At 37.6% G+C, this 15,722-nt stretch overlaps 1 protein-coding gene across 2 annotated transcripts in view; it reads right to left on the bottom strand.

The window, feature by feature from the left end:
* TTL (tubulin tyrosine ligase) overlaps positions 1 to 12,192 on the bottom strand; it is a 45,391-nt gene extending 33,199 nt beyond the window's left edge. The window contains exons 1-2 of one of the 2 annotated variants that reach the window (XM_031951002.1): positions 11,925 to 12,192; positions 11,405 to 11,633 (exon numbers count right to left, since the gene is read on the bottom strand). In XM_031951002.1, the coding sequence (XP_031806862.1) occupies positions 11,405 to 11,561 (157 nt within the window). In that variant the 5' untranslated portion in view covers positions 11,562 to 11,633; positions 11,925 to 12,192. Of the gene's footprint in view, positions 1 to 11,404 lie in introns of both variants that reach the window. The other variant, XM_003758115.4, reaches the window with a different exon arrangement.
* Between the last annotated feature and the right edge of the window lie 3,530 nt (positions 12,193 to 15,722).

Below are 15,722 nucleotides of genomic sequence, written 5' to 3'. Positions count from 1 at the left end.
TTCCTTTTATGTTTCATCTAAAACCAAGGGAAGGAGATTATAAGAGAAGGGAAGAAAAAGGGAAAGAATTATATGGTAGATAGGAATAAGAAGATTCACAGAAAGGGAGAATTTCAGAATTGGAAAGGACATCAGTGACTGTCTCTCTATGTCAAAAAATCCCAGTGACAAAATCTCATAAGTAGTCATGGATTCAAGGTCCTCTGCCTCTGCTATTTGAATGGCCTTCGATTTGACTATCCATCCAGCTTATCAATGTCCTTAAAATGTGCTGCCCATTATTCAACTTGATATTTTAGATGTGGCCTGACTGAGGCAGAGGCCAACAGTTAAAGTACCTCTTTAATCTCAGACAATTTCTCTTCTCTTAATGCAGCCTAAGATTGCATTAGCCTTCTTGGCTATTCTACCAGGCCTTTTAAAAAGTTTTTATCTAAACATTTAAATTGATTTCCTTAATCTCTTCCCCTCCAAGAAGGTAGTTCCTTTGTACATGTTTTTCTAAAAGAGCTACTTCCCATTAAGATGTCTTCTGTTTTTTTCAAACTTCTGAAAGCCAAAAGTATTCATTTCTATGACATCATTTTAGGTTATTAAATTCCTGTTCCCTTCCCAGTACCCAAATATCCAAATTTCTCCTTTACTACACAATTAAAAAAAAAACAAAAACAGTTCAGTTTCACTTTGCTCTGATCCACATTGTTTTGTCTCAATTGGAATTTTTCTCCAAGTGGCAGAACTATACACTTGACAAATATTAAGACAGGAAAGTAAACTGTAGGTGGTCTTCTCCCACCAGAAAAAAAGGTGTTTCTTTCAGTACTTTAGGGCAAAGCCTCTTAAACTGTGAGTTGTGACTGCACATAGGATTATATCACTGAATGTTGGGCTCATGAAACAGTAAATGTTTGATTAGTATACCTGTCTTATATATCTATTTGCTTGGTGTCACATAAAAATTCCCAGGTGAAAAGGGGTTCAGAGTGGAAAAAGTTTAAGAAGTTTTGCTTTAGGGCTTAAAAAAGGCACAGCATAGTGCTTACTACAGAGTAATCTATCCAACAGTTATTTAATATGTGTAAGGAGTATCACTAGGTAAGATAATGTATTTGAAAGCATTTGGAAATTGTAAAAGGCTAGGCAGGATTAGGAAAAAACCTACATTTTCAGGGGCTATAACTCAACAGCAACATCTATGATATGTCAGCTGTGACATATCATAGACATGTGGATATATGGTCAACATCTATACAAAATGAGAGGTAGTCTGATATGGCAGAAAGGAAGTTGGACTCTGTGATCAGAGGACTTAGGATTGAATCATGGCTCTGAGGGATACAAAATGTGTCTTTGTCAAGTCACTTACATTTCTCTAGAACTCTTCTTTCTCTAGAACCCTTCTCTGTAAAATGAGGGATGACAGGAATTCTTAATCCTTTTGGTGTCATAGAGCCTTTTGGTATCTTGATGGCTCCCGTTATCAGAAAAATGTTTTTTAAAAATACATAATATAGAAGTAGCTAGATGGTGTAGAGGACAGAGTGCTGGCCCTGAAATCAGGAGGATCTGAGTTCAAATCTGGCCTCAGACACTTAATACTTTCTATCTGTGTGATCCTGGGCAAGTTACTTAACCCCAATTGCCTCCCCCAAAATAAAAAAATACATAATATAAAGATATAAGATTATAAAACTAATTCTATTGAAATAGCTTTCAAAATATTTAAATAAACAAGTTCATGGATTCCTTCCCAATCTATAATTTAAGATAAAAATATATTGTCCTATAAAAGAAAAAAAAAAACTCTAGGAACATCATTCACACCAAGCTCTACATTTTATAGAGAAGGAAATTTAGTTCCTTCCCTCCCTCCTTCCTTTCCTCTCCCCCAAGGTGAAAAGATGTATCTAAGACCACACAGATAGTAATGGAATCAGGATTCAATTCAAGAGCTTGGCTAAATCCAGGGCTTTTTCTATCTCTGCTGTTGTGGTTGTTTTTTCTTTAGAGGATCATAACATCAGGGAGGTGATACTATGACATGAAAGTGAACTGGATTGAAGTGAAGAGCAAAGACACCAGCTTTCCTTTCTCCTCCAGAGTCAAGAATCCTTATTGGTGAATCAGCATTGTGTAGCCTTGGATTTAGATGCAGATTGAATTGAATCCCAGATCTAAGCCACAAGATCTCTGGAACTTTGAAGGAACTACTCTGTTTTTCCTGTATTTGGCATCCTTGGATCGCTGCCAAATGTAGGGTTCAGAGTAAACAATCTTGTAATCTTCTCTGCAGTTCTAGCTCTCTTACCTGCAAAGCACTTAACCAAAATGTCATTCAACATCTTGAACTAGAAATGGCAGGTTGTTTACAGCACATTATCACCTTCTAGCACATGCAAGAGAAGACTAACCTCACTGGCATGCATGAAACTCGAAGCTAGGAAGATAAAGGGGACATCAAGATGAAAAGGAACAGAAATAGGTGAGTATAAACAATCAAACATTTATTAAGCACCTACCAGGTGTTGATAGGATATGGTAGATGTGCTGGGTATACAAAAACAAAAGTCAAGCACTCCATGATTTCAATGAGTCTATAATCTAGTATAGGGAGACATGTATATGCACACATACATATATATGTATGTAGGGATCTACAAAAGGTATAATTATTTTTTGGGGGAAAGAATTAATAGCTAGGTTCAGGAATCAAGAAAAGCTTCATATAGGAGATGTTCTTGAGCTGAGTTTTGAAAAGTTAGAAATTCTAATAGGTAGAAACAGAGAATGAAATCTAGGCATATTGCATACATGGAAATAGAAGATAGCATGCTGTGGGAGGAACAACAAGGCAGCCAGTTTGGATGAAACACAAAATGTTTTAAAAGAAGTAACATACAATACACTGGAGAGAGAGTGATGGGGCAGGTCATGATGGACTAAGAGTGTCAAACTAGAAGAGTCTGCATTTGATTTCCAGAAGCATGAGGAACCACTGTAGTTCTATTGAGTAGAAGAATGACACAGTAAAATCCGCTTTTAGGAAATCATTCAGGCAAGTTAGCAGAGAATGGAATGAAATGTGGAGACCATTGAGACAGGCAGATCAGAATGGTTATAATAGTAATGTTCTAGATGAGAGAAAATGAAAACCAGAACCAGAATGCTGGCTGAGTGAATGGAGATAAGCTAACATATACAACAGTTGTTGTCAACATTAAAAAAAACAAAAACAAAATGTGGCAAAAAACTGGATGTGTGGAATAAGAATGAATCATCAAAGGTGATGCTTTTATTACAGCAAAGAAAAAAGAATATAAAATGTTGTATAGCATGCTAAATATTTATAGTTCTGGATTTTAACTCTTCAAGATAGACCAAGAACTAGGTGGCCATTATATTTGTGAAAACGAACAGGGAAAAGTTGGTGAAAGGAGAAGTGAAGAGAAGATCCTTAAGATGAAGGCCAATCCCTAAATGATGAGAAAACCCTTCACTTTATTAAAGGATTCTGAAGCCCAATAGTGACACTATCTCTTGGGGATTAGGCTGAGAATCAAAGTACATGACCCACATACAGAGTGATATACAGTAATCTTTTTCTTGCTGTATAATAGAAAGGATTTTGTATGTATATTTCCAGAACCTAGGACAATCTCTGGCTTAAAGTAAGTAGTCAATAAATAACTGCTGATTGACTGATCATGTAGATGTTTACATGATATGTAAGGATTACCAAGTTCTATTTCATTCAAATATTAGAGCTAGATGAAACTTTAGAGGTCATCTATTCCAATCTTCTCATTTTACAAATGAGGAAACAGGTATAGACAGGAAGTGACTAGTGAACCAAGACTAGCACACCCAAGGTCTCGCTTCTAGGGCAGGGCCTTTTCCACTACGTTGACAATTAGACAAAAAAGAAAACTGGTTTTTAGAACATTGAGTATATATACTTAATTATGACACTGATGAATTAGTCTGTTATCAAGCTGCCATACATTCATGCATTTGCTGCGAAAACACCAGTCTACAGGCCAAATTTACATTACAGACCTGTTTTCTTCACACCTTTTTAAGTTTCACCTCCAAACTCCCTAACTGTTATTGGAATGCCAAGCCAACTGGGAGGTAGAAAATTAATGGGATCTTTTGACTCTGAATCACTTCCAGACTCCCAACTGGCTATGGTCTGCTTTAAGTCTAGGAATTCTGCAGTTGGTCCTCTAGCTGGCCACAGGGATCTGGTACATTGGACACCTGTCAGATGAACAGTTGGGTCATTTCCCATGAGCCAAGGGAGCAATGTGATTTGCAAGGTAGAGCACATGACAAAGCACTGCAAGGCTATTAACTGCTAAATTGCACACGTGCTATGTTAAGCAGCAGGAGTTATTAACCAACATGTTCTATCATCAACAGGCTTCTTGCTTGTCCTCAGGCCAGGACTGGACTGCACGAATAATTATTTTGTTTAGGTCACTGTAGTATAGATCATGCTTAAGCCCTTGGGGCACAAGGCTTTTCAAAAAGTGACTACTTCTTCCTCCTCCTCTTCTCAGTAAATTCCCATTTGCTACAGTGCTGGGGAAGACTCCAAATCCAAGCTCTATTTACTGGACCTTGGACAAATCACCTCAAAAGGCCAGGTTTATCTTTTTTAAAATGAAAGGGTTGGATTAGATGTCTTCTGCAGTCTACTCTGGTTTTAAATCTAAACTCCTATGAATGAAGCAATTAGAATAATTCCAGCCCCAAGCAGAATTATCTTCAAAATCGGAGGGATTCCACAGACAGTTCCTATGATGATATCTTAAATTATCCTTTGATTTTGATAAGAAATAGCAAAGAGATTGTTTAATGATTATAACCTTTCTTTCATTGGCCTGTGAGGCAATTGGTAGGCCAGTAGATATAGTTCTGGGCCTGGAGTCAGGAAAACCTAAATTCAAATCCAGCCTCAGATATTACTATATGACTTTGGGTAAATCATTTAACTTCTGTTTGCCTCAGTTTTCTTAACCTAAAATGAGAATAATAATAGCATCTACCTCAGAAGGTTGTTGTAAGGATCAAATGAGACAATATTTGTAAAAAACACTTAGCACATAGTAGGTGCTTTAGAGATATGTATTCCCTTTCTCCCTTACTTGCCCAAGGTCACACAGCTAGGAAATGAGAACACATTTGAACTCAGGCTCTCCTGACTCCAAGGTTAGTGTTCACTCTATTGCACCAGCTAGCTGCCGCATAATCCATATTATTTAAAGTTGAATTTCTTTTACCAGCAGAAACCAATCTGGTTAGGGAAAACTGATACAGTATTGATAATCTTTTGATTTTGAATTTAAACAAATATTCTTATAAAAACTAACTTATTTTTAGCATAAAAGCTAGAATTGTAGAGTTGGAATTCAAAAGGTCTGGCTTTGAAACCTGCCTTTGACCTCAATTTTGATCTTGAAAATTTACTTAGACTTAGCTTCCACATTGCTAAAAAGAGGATAATAGGAGCATCTGCTTTAGATTGCTGTTGTGAGGATCAAATGAAGATGTCTATAAAGTGCTTTGGAAACTTAAAAGCACAATATAAATGTGAAATATTCTAATTTAAGATATCTTTTAAAAGTCATCTCAAAAAAGAAAAAAAAATGCCACATGTTAATAGGATTGGATCAAAATTTTTTAATATGGAAGGAACAAGAGAATTTAATTAACCCCTTCAGTTTATAGATGAGGAAATGGGGCTTTAAATATATTACTGGTAAGATCTTTGCTTGTTGAATTTCTAATGTCTATGAGTTATTCTTTCCCCATTAACCACAATCTCATTATAATCCTTTTCCTATTTCTCTCTGATTTCTGTACAAGTTCATATTTTATACAAAATCTTTCTTGATCCTTTTCTCCATCTATCTTGGGTGAGCTTCAGAAATTAGATTCATAGTATTGTTGATGTTCAGATTTCAGTACTTTCTGTTGTTTATGTTTTTATACCTTCCTTATATTGCTCCATACCATGCTTTCCTTGGTCCCTCAATTTCAGCGGTAACCTAAAGTGCTAGCTGATTCTTTTATCTTCATTGCTATCAGCCTAGTGTGTGCTCCAAAAAGTTTGAGTGGCATTGTAAGGTGTAAGTCCAACTTGCTTGTAAGAGAATTAGCAACTGTTATTTGTTTAATAAATATGTTATATTTTTGAGCCACGTGCACAAAGGGTAAATGCATATCAGTTCAATTTCTTAAGAAGGAACTAGCAGGCACTTTTAGAGAAAAGATGTCTGGTGAAGGGGGTCATAATATCTATTTTCAAGTATTTGAAAGACTGTCAAGTGAAAGAGGAAGTTAGGTGGTACACTATATACAATGCCAGGCCTGGAGTCAAGAACACTCATTTTTATTAGTTCAGATCTGGACTCAAACACATTAGCTATGTGACCCTGGGAAAATCATTCGATCTTGCTTGCCTCAGTTTAAATGGCAAATCATTCTAGTATCTTTGCCCCAAAAAAACCCTAAATGGGGTCACAAAGAGAGTTAGATATAATTGAAATGACTCAACAACATGTAAAAGAGGAACCAGAACCAAGAGTAATAGATGGAATTTGAAAAGAGGAAAAGTTAGGCTTGACATGCAGGAAAATATCTTAATAATCAGAATTATCCCAAAGTAGAATGGTCTGTCTTAGGAAATAGATTCCCCTTCACTGAAAATAGTTCAAGCAAAGGCTGGCTGACCACCTATTGGTGCACTCTTTTTTAGATATGGGTTGAACTAGATAGTTGCTGAAACCCTTTCCAACTCAGAAATTCTCAGATTCTGTGAAATAAATTTCTGAATTCAGTTACAATAATTGAAGTGTCAATTATTGTTTCAAAATAAAATGAATTTGAATTATATATTTTACTGGACCAATAGTCATATCATCTTGTTGGACTCAATGTATACACATTTTAATTTTGTCTCTAAGAGTAATAAAGCCTTTGAGAAAATAACTTTTTTCCCCACCAAATTCAGTCATGCTTTTTCTCCTGTAACAGTAGCAATTGTGTATATGTGTACAATGTGCTCAAGATTTACAAAGTGTTTTGCAATTTATTTCACTCAGCAATTAACACCGTCTAAGGAGATAGGGCAACAGTGATGATACCCGTAAGAATCAGAAGTCTTGTCCTCAAGGTCACACAGCTAGACTCTAACCTCCAAGGACAGGATCCATTTTTCATTTGTCTTTGTATTCTTAGGACCCAGTAAGGACCTTGTATACACTACATACTTAATCAATGTTTGTTGAAGTGAAATAAAAAAGAATTTCCAGGGTCCCAATCTGGGTCCCCTGGCTTTAACTTGGTTGTTATCCACAAATTCCTGCTGCTTTTATTCAGTGCTATGAACCCAATGGAGATTTAATAATGACTGGCAAATAAAGCCAGACCTAAATCCAGTTATTTCTCTAATTTGATATAAAATTTTTTCTTGTTTCCAACCAACATCTTATCTAATTACATCCTGTTTATCTTTAGCAGACATGAGGTCATCCAAGCTCCAGTGGGGATACTGAAAGAGCTAACAAGAAGCTCTAACTTAGAAAAGTTACTTTTCATTTCAGTCTCTTCTAAAAAGAGCTTTATCTGGGTTTAAAGGACCTGAATTAAAAACATTAGCTACCCAATTTCTGAACCACTTCCTCTGGGTCATGCAAAACTGTCCTGGGGGCCTCTCAGTTTCTATTAAGAAAAATAACCTTCTTTATGGCTATATCAGTGTTAACTGTGTGGGTACCTAAATAGCTCCTCAAAGATTCTCATAGTTATAGGCAATGATAAAATCACAGATAAGGTCACAGATGTGACCTTAGAAGTTACCTGGTCCAACACCTTCATTTTACAGATGAACAACTGATGCCTAGAAATATTAAATGATTTCCCCAAAGTCATGTAAATAATTGATGGCAGAGCATGGATTCAAAACAAGATGTTCTGACTCAAACCCAATGTTCTATCCACTATAGCATGCTGCCATATCCTTCTCTCTACTCCTACTGTTACCATCCTAAGATAGGCCTTCATTTCTACCCACATGAACTACTTCAATAGCCTCCTAACAGATCTTCCTGCCTCCACTCTCCTCTCCTCCTCCAGTCCATCTGTAATATTTCTTCTGCTGGACTTATATTCCTTAAGAAGACAGGAAGTATTAGCATCACTAGAATTGAGTACTAGGAGAATAAATAAAGGTTCTATGATTTCCTCAGCAGAAGGAATTACCATATAATCTACAACTTAGTAAGTGTGTTGCCTTGGATACATAGAGGTTAAGTGATTTGTCCAGAATTACATAGCTAGTAATTTTCAGAGGCAGGATTTGAAACTGGTTTTCACTGTGTGGTCATGCTGCCTCTTCAGCATCAAGGTAAGCAAAATAAAATACAAAAATCTGGGAGCCGACAAGTATCAGTAAGTGCATTTTAACTTGAAAAATGTTTGAGAAGGTGGAAAAATCTAAGTTATCATATACAAATGAACTTTCTGTTTCTTTATGCCATACATCTGGATAAGCATATTGAAAAATGTTTTGGCTTAAATTAATTAAAAATTTCCTGTGTAATCACTTAACATTACTCTATTATGCTTTTACCAGTGGAAATGACATTAAAGAAAAGTCATTAACCTCTACATTTGCTGTTGCACCCTAAGGACCAGGGGTCATTTCCATCTACTCACAGCTGAAACCTTCCATATGTTTTGTTCCCCCAATTGGAATGTGAGCTCCTTGAGAACAGAGATCATCTTACTTCTTTATTTGTATCCCTAGCACTTAGCACAATACTTTGCACATAATAAATGCCTAATAAATGCTTCAGTCATTCCCTTAAAGTTGTTCTGGGTAAATTTTTGATGTGAGCTTCCAAGACAATGGAAGATGAATCAGATGTCTTGTTCCATCTTTTCCATCCCTGCCAAAGTTTTCTGAGACTGAGGGATTTGATAAAAGGATTTTGCTTTTGCTTTAGGCATGGTAATTACTATTACCTGAGTCAGCTAGATTTCTAAACTGAAAATACATCTATGCAACTCCATACCTTTTTCCCACAGTGTGCAAGAGAAAACACAAAACAGACTAGAGCATATCCAAGCAAAGAAAATGGATATGATTCTACAAGACAAAATGAAATTACTTGCCTCCTACCTCATCTCACAGAAATACTGATAATAAAGAAAAGACATAAGCTAAGTAAAGAAGTACAACATCCTTCCTACTCAGTGTAGATTCTTTAAATGACATCTGGCTTAGATCTGTCACTCCCATCAAATATTAAATACATGGTCATTTTACTTCTCAAAATTCTGTTAATACTTGTTTTGTCTTTCATTCTTGAAGATGACCTTGACATCAGGAAGATGATGCAAGTGAACTGGAGTTCAGTAAGGGAGAGCTGTGCAGGGTCACCTGCCTCACTTTCCCTACCATCTGGGTTCAGTGGCAAGATATAGATTAGGATAACAGGAGATGGCCTGGGACGCAATGAGAGAAAGACCTTGGCCCTTTTAAGTGAAGGTTTTCAAGTGATCTCAGTTTGGCTGAGGCCATACCCATTTAGTGATTAAGTACAGGTAGTAAATGAAACAAAGAATCTGCTCATTTACCTAGTCCTCTCCTAAAAAAAAAATCTAAATAAAATTGTGTTAATAACCACCTAGGACAATATACATTATCTTCAAAAGCAAAATGTTGGTAATCAGGCTAACCAAGTCATCTTGGCGCATTTAAAAACTAACTCACTTTCATTTGTCTCTTAGAAGGTGAGCCAAACTGGAAGTTTTACAGAAAGAGTGTTAACTGAGTCTTGGGAACTTGGGTTAAATGTCTACTTGTAAGAGCTTTTTCACTTAGATCTCTGAATTCTAAAAGGTTTTAAGGTTCCCTTATATTAATTTTCAAAAAAAAAAAAAGACTTGTAATTTGAAGACTCCATTTTTTTTCTTTTCAAAGAAAAATGATTCTTTATAGAGAACCTGTAACATACTTAATATACATGCAAGTAATACATTGAAACTTGATTCATTACATGGGCTATTTTCATCCTTAAAATTATTTTTTCCTCATATGGTAGTACCTTACTTTATGATAGTACAAAAAACTATGAGCATCAAAAGAATTGGATGAAAACATAGTCACATAAACTAAATATATGGAATGCCAAAATTATAAACAGTTATGCTGATAAAGCATTTTAAAAATTTATATTGATTGAATATGGTCCATGCCCATGGCTTCAGAAAAGATAAATGAAAGGATGAAACTGATTCAGGTTGAGCACTCAAAAGGAAGAATGTATACATGTTATACAAGTTCTATGACTACTTTGTTCAAAGTATTCAAAGGAGAATAAAAGGGAAAAGATTAAGTACTAAGTCTTCAGAAATCGTTTTGGGTCTTTTTTGCACTTGGAGTCAGACCTATCCTAGATCTTAACTTCATGCAAGATCTTCTTTCACTGAATAATTTGGTAAATAAGTTTGAAAGAAGAAAAAATTTAAATCTTATACTCTCCTAAAGAGTACACTCCTTTTAGTAGATTGGTTCATTAGCCTTATTTTTTTAGTCCAGCTGTTAGTTTAGTATCTCATTACATTTAGCTAAATCTTCCATTGTTGGATCTTTCTTTAGAAGCAAATCCTAAATACAGTACTTTCCTAAGAATTTAAGAAAAGGCAATCAGTCAACAGAATATTTCAAAGAGCTGAAGGGTGAATGAAATACCAGGTCCAACTTAAAAGGTGGTTTGGAAGTGCTGCAGAATGACTACCCAATTTTGTTGCCAACCATGAATGACTATTAGAATAGATTCTTTTTCTTTTAAACCCAAGAAAAACTTTATCTTTTTGAGAAAAAAAACACCCTAGACACATAATTTATTACCTTGGCTATTGGGTAAAAACCTCTGTTCAGGGTTTCTAACTGGCAAATACCAGATCTGAGTCCCTCCCTTGTTGCAGCAGGCAACACCCAACACGCAAAGCTGCTGCTGTTCGGGACCCTACACTGTGCAATACTTCCCCTTCTCCTAGGGCAGCTCAATCAGGGCCTCTTCCACCCCACTCTGCAGGGTCTCCCAAAATGTAAATTCCTGAGTCAGCCCATTGTTCAGGATGGGCTGGAAGAGAGGAATCAGGGGGAAGAATCATCAGCACAAAACCCACCCTAAGTCTGCTTTTCGCAAAGGGGTGAGGAGGGATAAAACCTAATGGGCTCTCAGACCTTGTGATCGTTTCACCTTCCTGGATGGGTCCTAAGCAACCGAATTGTGGGAAAAGATATATTGTCTTTATTTGCTCAGGATGAGAGGAGAGCGTGCATTAGGAGGGAGGTGGGTAGGGGAAGGAGAGGGAAGTCTCTTACCCAGTCTCCCAAAGGGCAGCCTGTTCCTCTCTCCTAACATCAGGTTAAACCTGGGATTGTCTTTCTTCAACCGTTTCCATTGTCCAGTGGAAAGGAGCAGCTTGGAGACTTCGGCATAGACGCTACTGTTCTCGTCGCGCACCACGAAGGTGTACATGATGTCACGGGAGGGCTGCCCCGGCCCAGGTCTCAGTGGCGGCAGCAGCTGCAAGAATAAGTCTGGCCCTGGCTGGCGACAGCGAAGGATGCGACTCGCAAGCTAATGAAGGGGCCGCCTCGCCGGCTCCGCATCGGATACCTCCCCAGCAGCCAGGCGCCCGGATTCCGACCCTGGCTACTGTCGGACGGGGTGCGCTCTCCCTAGGACAGTCCCCCACCCCCCGCCTCGGGGCTCCCACCAGAGGCCGCCTGCCTCCTCTTTCTCTGGGCAAAGTGGGGATTCTCCCGGGCAGCAGCGGCGTGCATAGAGCCCAACCTCTTCGGCACTCCCTCCCCACCCTTCAGTGGCGGCACCGCCTACCTGGTGGGGACCCCAGCGCCCGCAGCCCACCGAGCCCCGAGCTCCGCTCAGCAGCCTTGCCTTCCATGGGCTCTTGGGGCGTCAGCAGCCCCCGGCCAGCCCTCCGCTCCCAAGGAGCCCGGCTCCCGGGCGTTGGAGGAGACAGCTACCCGCCGGGGCTCTTTCTCAGTCCAGCCTCAGCCCCAGCCCAGCCCTGGCTATTGCCACTGCCTTTGCAGCTGCTCCTCCTCTTTCATGCTGGCTCCTCCTCCTTCCCCTGTGATTCCGCGCTGAGCTCACGGGTCAAGGAGGAGGAGCTACCCGGGAGTCGTCAGTCTTCTTCCACTCCCCACTCTTCTCTCCCAATTCTTCTCTCCTTAGGACTCCCCCTTTCTACAGCTTTCGCCGCCAGCCCTTCTGCAGACTCCCTAACTATCTAGCCTCTCAGCACTGGGATGGAGATTCCCAAGGAGATTTGCGTGGCTCTGGTTTGGGGGATTTTTTTTTTTTTTGGACTTTATTAGTGGCAGCTGGAAAATGCAGGAAGAAACATTCGGAAGATGGGCACAGACAGTGTCCGTCACTGAGATGAAGAGGGAAATTGGGGGCAGATTGGTGAAAAGGCGGGAGGGAAAGCATAGTCTGCGTCGGTCTCTGTTTTAATTCTTTTGTCATAAGCACGTTCTTTTGCTTCAAATGCCCCCTTTATACCCTTAAGACCTCTTTTCTGAGATATATTACTAACCATACTTCTTCCCACACTCAGTCACAGAGTAAACAAAAAAAATAATCCAGCACCGTTGGATTTCTGGTACTTCATTACAACTTTTAAGATACTCTGCCCTCCTCTCCCCCAAACTGTAACATTTATAGTAGTTGCCTCAATGAGGGCTTTATTTATTTATTTATTTTGCATAGAGACTAAACCTTTATTAGCCAGAATATTCTATTCCCTGATTATATCTTAAATTTTTTTATTTAAAATTTTTTATTTTCCAAACATATGCATAGTTTTCAGCATTCACCCTTGCAAAATCTTGTGTTCTAATTTTTTTCCTCCCTTTTCCCCCACCCCTTCCACTAGACAGCAAGTTATGTTAATATATGTTAAACATGTGCAATTCTTCTGTACTCAATGAGGGCTTTAAAGGAAATCTATTTACACTGAATGAAGTGATAGTGGTTAGAAGGGAAGGGTCTGAGGAGAGAGGGAGAATACAGGGAGAAAAAGACCACATGGGTGAGTAGTAGGTACAGACTGGAATATTAATGATGACTATAAATTAGTCATGTGTTTGGCTTAGTGCTGGACATTTCAGAATCTGGACTTCATGCTTCATATTTATAAAGTGTTTTAAGATTTTCAAAGAACTTTGCTTAGAACATCCCTATGAAGGAAATAGTGCCAGCAATATTATTCCCATTTACAGATGAGGAATTGGAGCTTTGAGAGGCTGTGACATATCTCTAGTCAAAACACTAGTTAGTATCTGAAATGAGAAGTGAACTCACCTGTCCAAATGCCAACTATACTTTTTTTCTTGATATCCTTAAAAAACAAAATCAAAAACATTCTTGGCCTTTATTCGTTTATTTCTTTCTTATTCTTAATTCTTATTATTACTATTTTACCTCTTTCCTCTTCCTTTCTGCCTTTGTTCAGCAGGAATATGTTTTACTAAATCCCTTATATTTCCAGCTCCCTCATCACCTTCCTATTGCTAACTTCCTTTTCTAGGCCAGACTTTCCAGTTCTAATACCTCTGAACTTTCATCAGGCTTTCCATTTTAAGAATACCTCTCCTTTTTTTTTTTTTTTTTTTTTTTTTTTTTTGCAGTAACAGAGTCAAAGTTTTTTACTTTATTTATAGAATTGATACGTAGTCACCTCCAAACTCACCTATTTAAAACTGGGTTCATAACCTTTCCATCATCCCCTAAGATTTTTCCTCCAAACTGTTCTTTCTCAAATTCTCACTTCTTTCATTCTAGTTCAATCCCTTATTGCTTCTTGTCTAGAGTATTGAAAGTGCCTCTTTTTAAAAGTCTGACAACTTTCTTCTCACCCCTAGAATATTCCCATATACACAGCAGAGTAGAAAATGAAGGTTCCCATATGAAACTATAAATCTCCATTTCATAATGGTTTGGGGTTTTAAAAAAGTAGATTCTATACTTTTAAAACTGTCTCCTACCTTTCTTTGTCTCCTTCTAAACTTTCTTATGTTCTTCTCTGGACATTATAATGCCCTCTGCTCATTTTTATTGGCATTGTTATTGTTAACTCCACCTCCTCTTTATCCAATTATAAGTCAAGAGATAAAGAAAAGGGGGAGAAAACCCCTTTATAATGAATAAACAAAGACAAGTAAAACCAATACACATAGTGGCCAAGTTTAAAAGTATACATCTTGGAACATTGTGTTCATCACTTCTATGTCAAATGGTGCTAAATGCTTCATCTTAGGTCATCTGTATAGATCTAGTTGGTCAATTCTTTGAACGGAGTTCTTAAAGTCTTTCAAAGTTGTTTTTCTTTAGATTATTGTTGTACTTATATAAATTGTGGTTCTGATTCTGGTCACTTTTCTCTGTGTCATTTCATATTGTCCAGGATTCTCTAAAATCAATTTTTTCATCATTTCTTACAGCACAATAATACTCTATTACATTCATATATCATAATTTCTTATTTCCCAGTTCTCTGAGGCACATCCTTATATTGAAGTTCTTTTCTTTTATCTCTTTTTAGTCTTCTCCCTTCAGAATCAAGATTTGTTTTGCTAGTGATTTTTTTTATTCCTGAGGCAATTGGGGTTAAGTGATTGCCCAAGATCACATAGCTAGGAAATGTTAAGTGTCTGAGGCCACATTTGAATTCAGGTCCTCCTGAGTTCATGGCTGGTACTCTATTCACTGTGCCACCTAGCTGCTCCTGCTAGTGATTCTTTTAGCCCCCAAATTATCCTTCCTTTAACGCCTTTCTATCCCCATGTTTCCCTGATGAGTTTGACCTATTTCTACAAGGAATTGTGTATTCAATCCTCTTTGGTCCATTTCAGACAAGAGTGAGATTCATTCTCTCTATCTCTTTCTTCATGTTTGCATATTCTTTTCATATAACTCAATTATGTTCTCCTCTTTTATATCAATATCAAGTTCTCCTCTTTTATACAAGAGTATTGTTTTTATTTTGCCTTCCCTTTTTTCAAACCTTTAGAATAAGAGCAGTTTTGCTTCACTCACCACCTCTGCTTTTTCTTCTTTAACTCTTTCAATACTGTTTGAAGATACTGAAATTCTAAAGGGACACTTGTTTCTTCTTCCTTTACTAAAACATTAACACTACATCCTTCCATTTACTCAAATAAATGTTCCTTTCTTGATTTCTGTTGACTCTCAATATTTGTATTTCAAAGTTCCTATGCAGCTGTAGTTTTTTCACTGGAAATGCTTGAAAGTGCTCCAGTCCATTAAAGATCCACTTATTGTTCCTAAAGGATGATATTCAGCTTTGCAGGATAAGTTACTCTTGGTTGTAAGCCTATATAATTTTCCCTTTGGAATATTATATTCCAGAATCTCCTTTTACTTACAGTAGAAACTACAATGTCTTCTGTGTTACAGATTTCTTGGTATTTGAACTCATCTCTGTCTGAGTGGGAGTTGAGATAAGAATACCCAAGAGTCTATAGATATGTTGCATTTATATATAATTTGTATTTATCTGCATATATATCCTATCTCCTCTATGATCAGTAGAATGTAAAATTCCTGAGGGCAGGAACCACTTCATTTTTGTCTTTGGAATTCCAACAT

The sequence above is a fragment of the Sarcophilus harrisii genome, chromosome 2, assembly GCF_902635505.1.
Source record: "Sarcophilus harrisii chromosome 2, mSarHar1.11, whole genome shotgun sequence".
Lineage (NCBI taxonomy): Eukaryota > Metazoa > Chordata > Mammalia > Dasyuromorphia > Dasyuridae > Sarcophilus > Sarcophilus harrisii.
The sequence above is the reverse complement of the archived record's forward strand: the minus strand, read 5'-3'. Positions and strand labels throughout refer to the sequence as shown.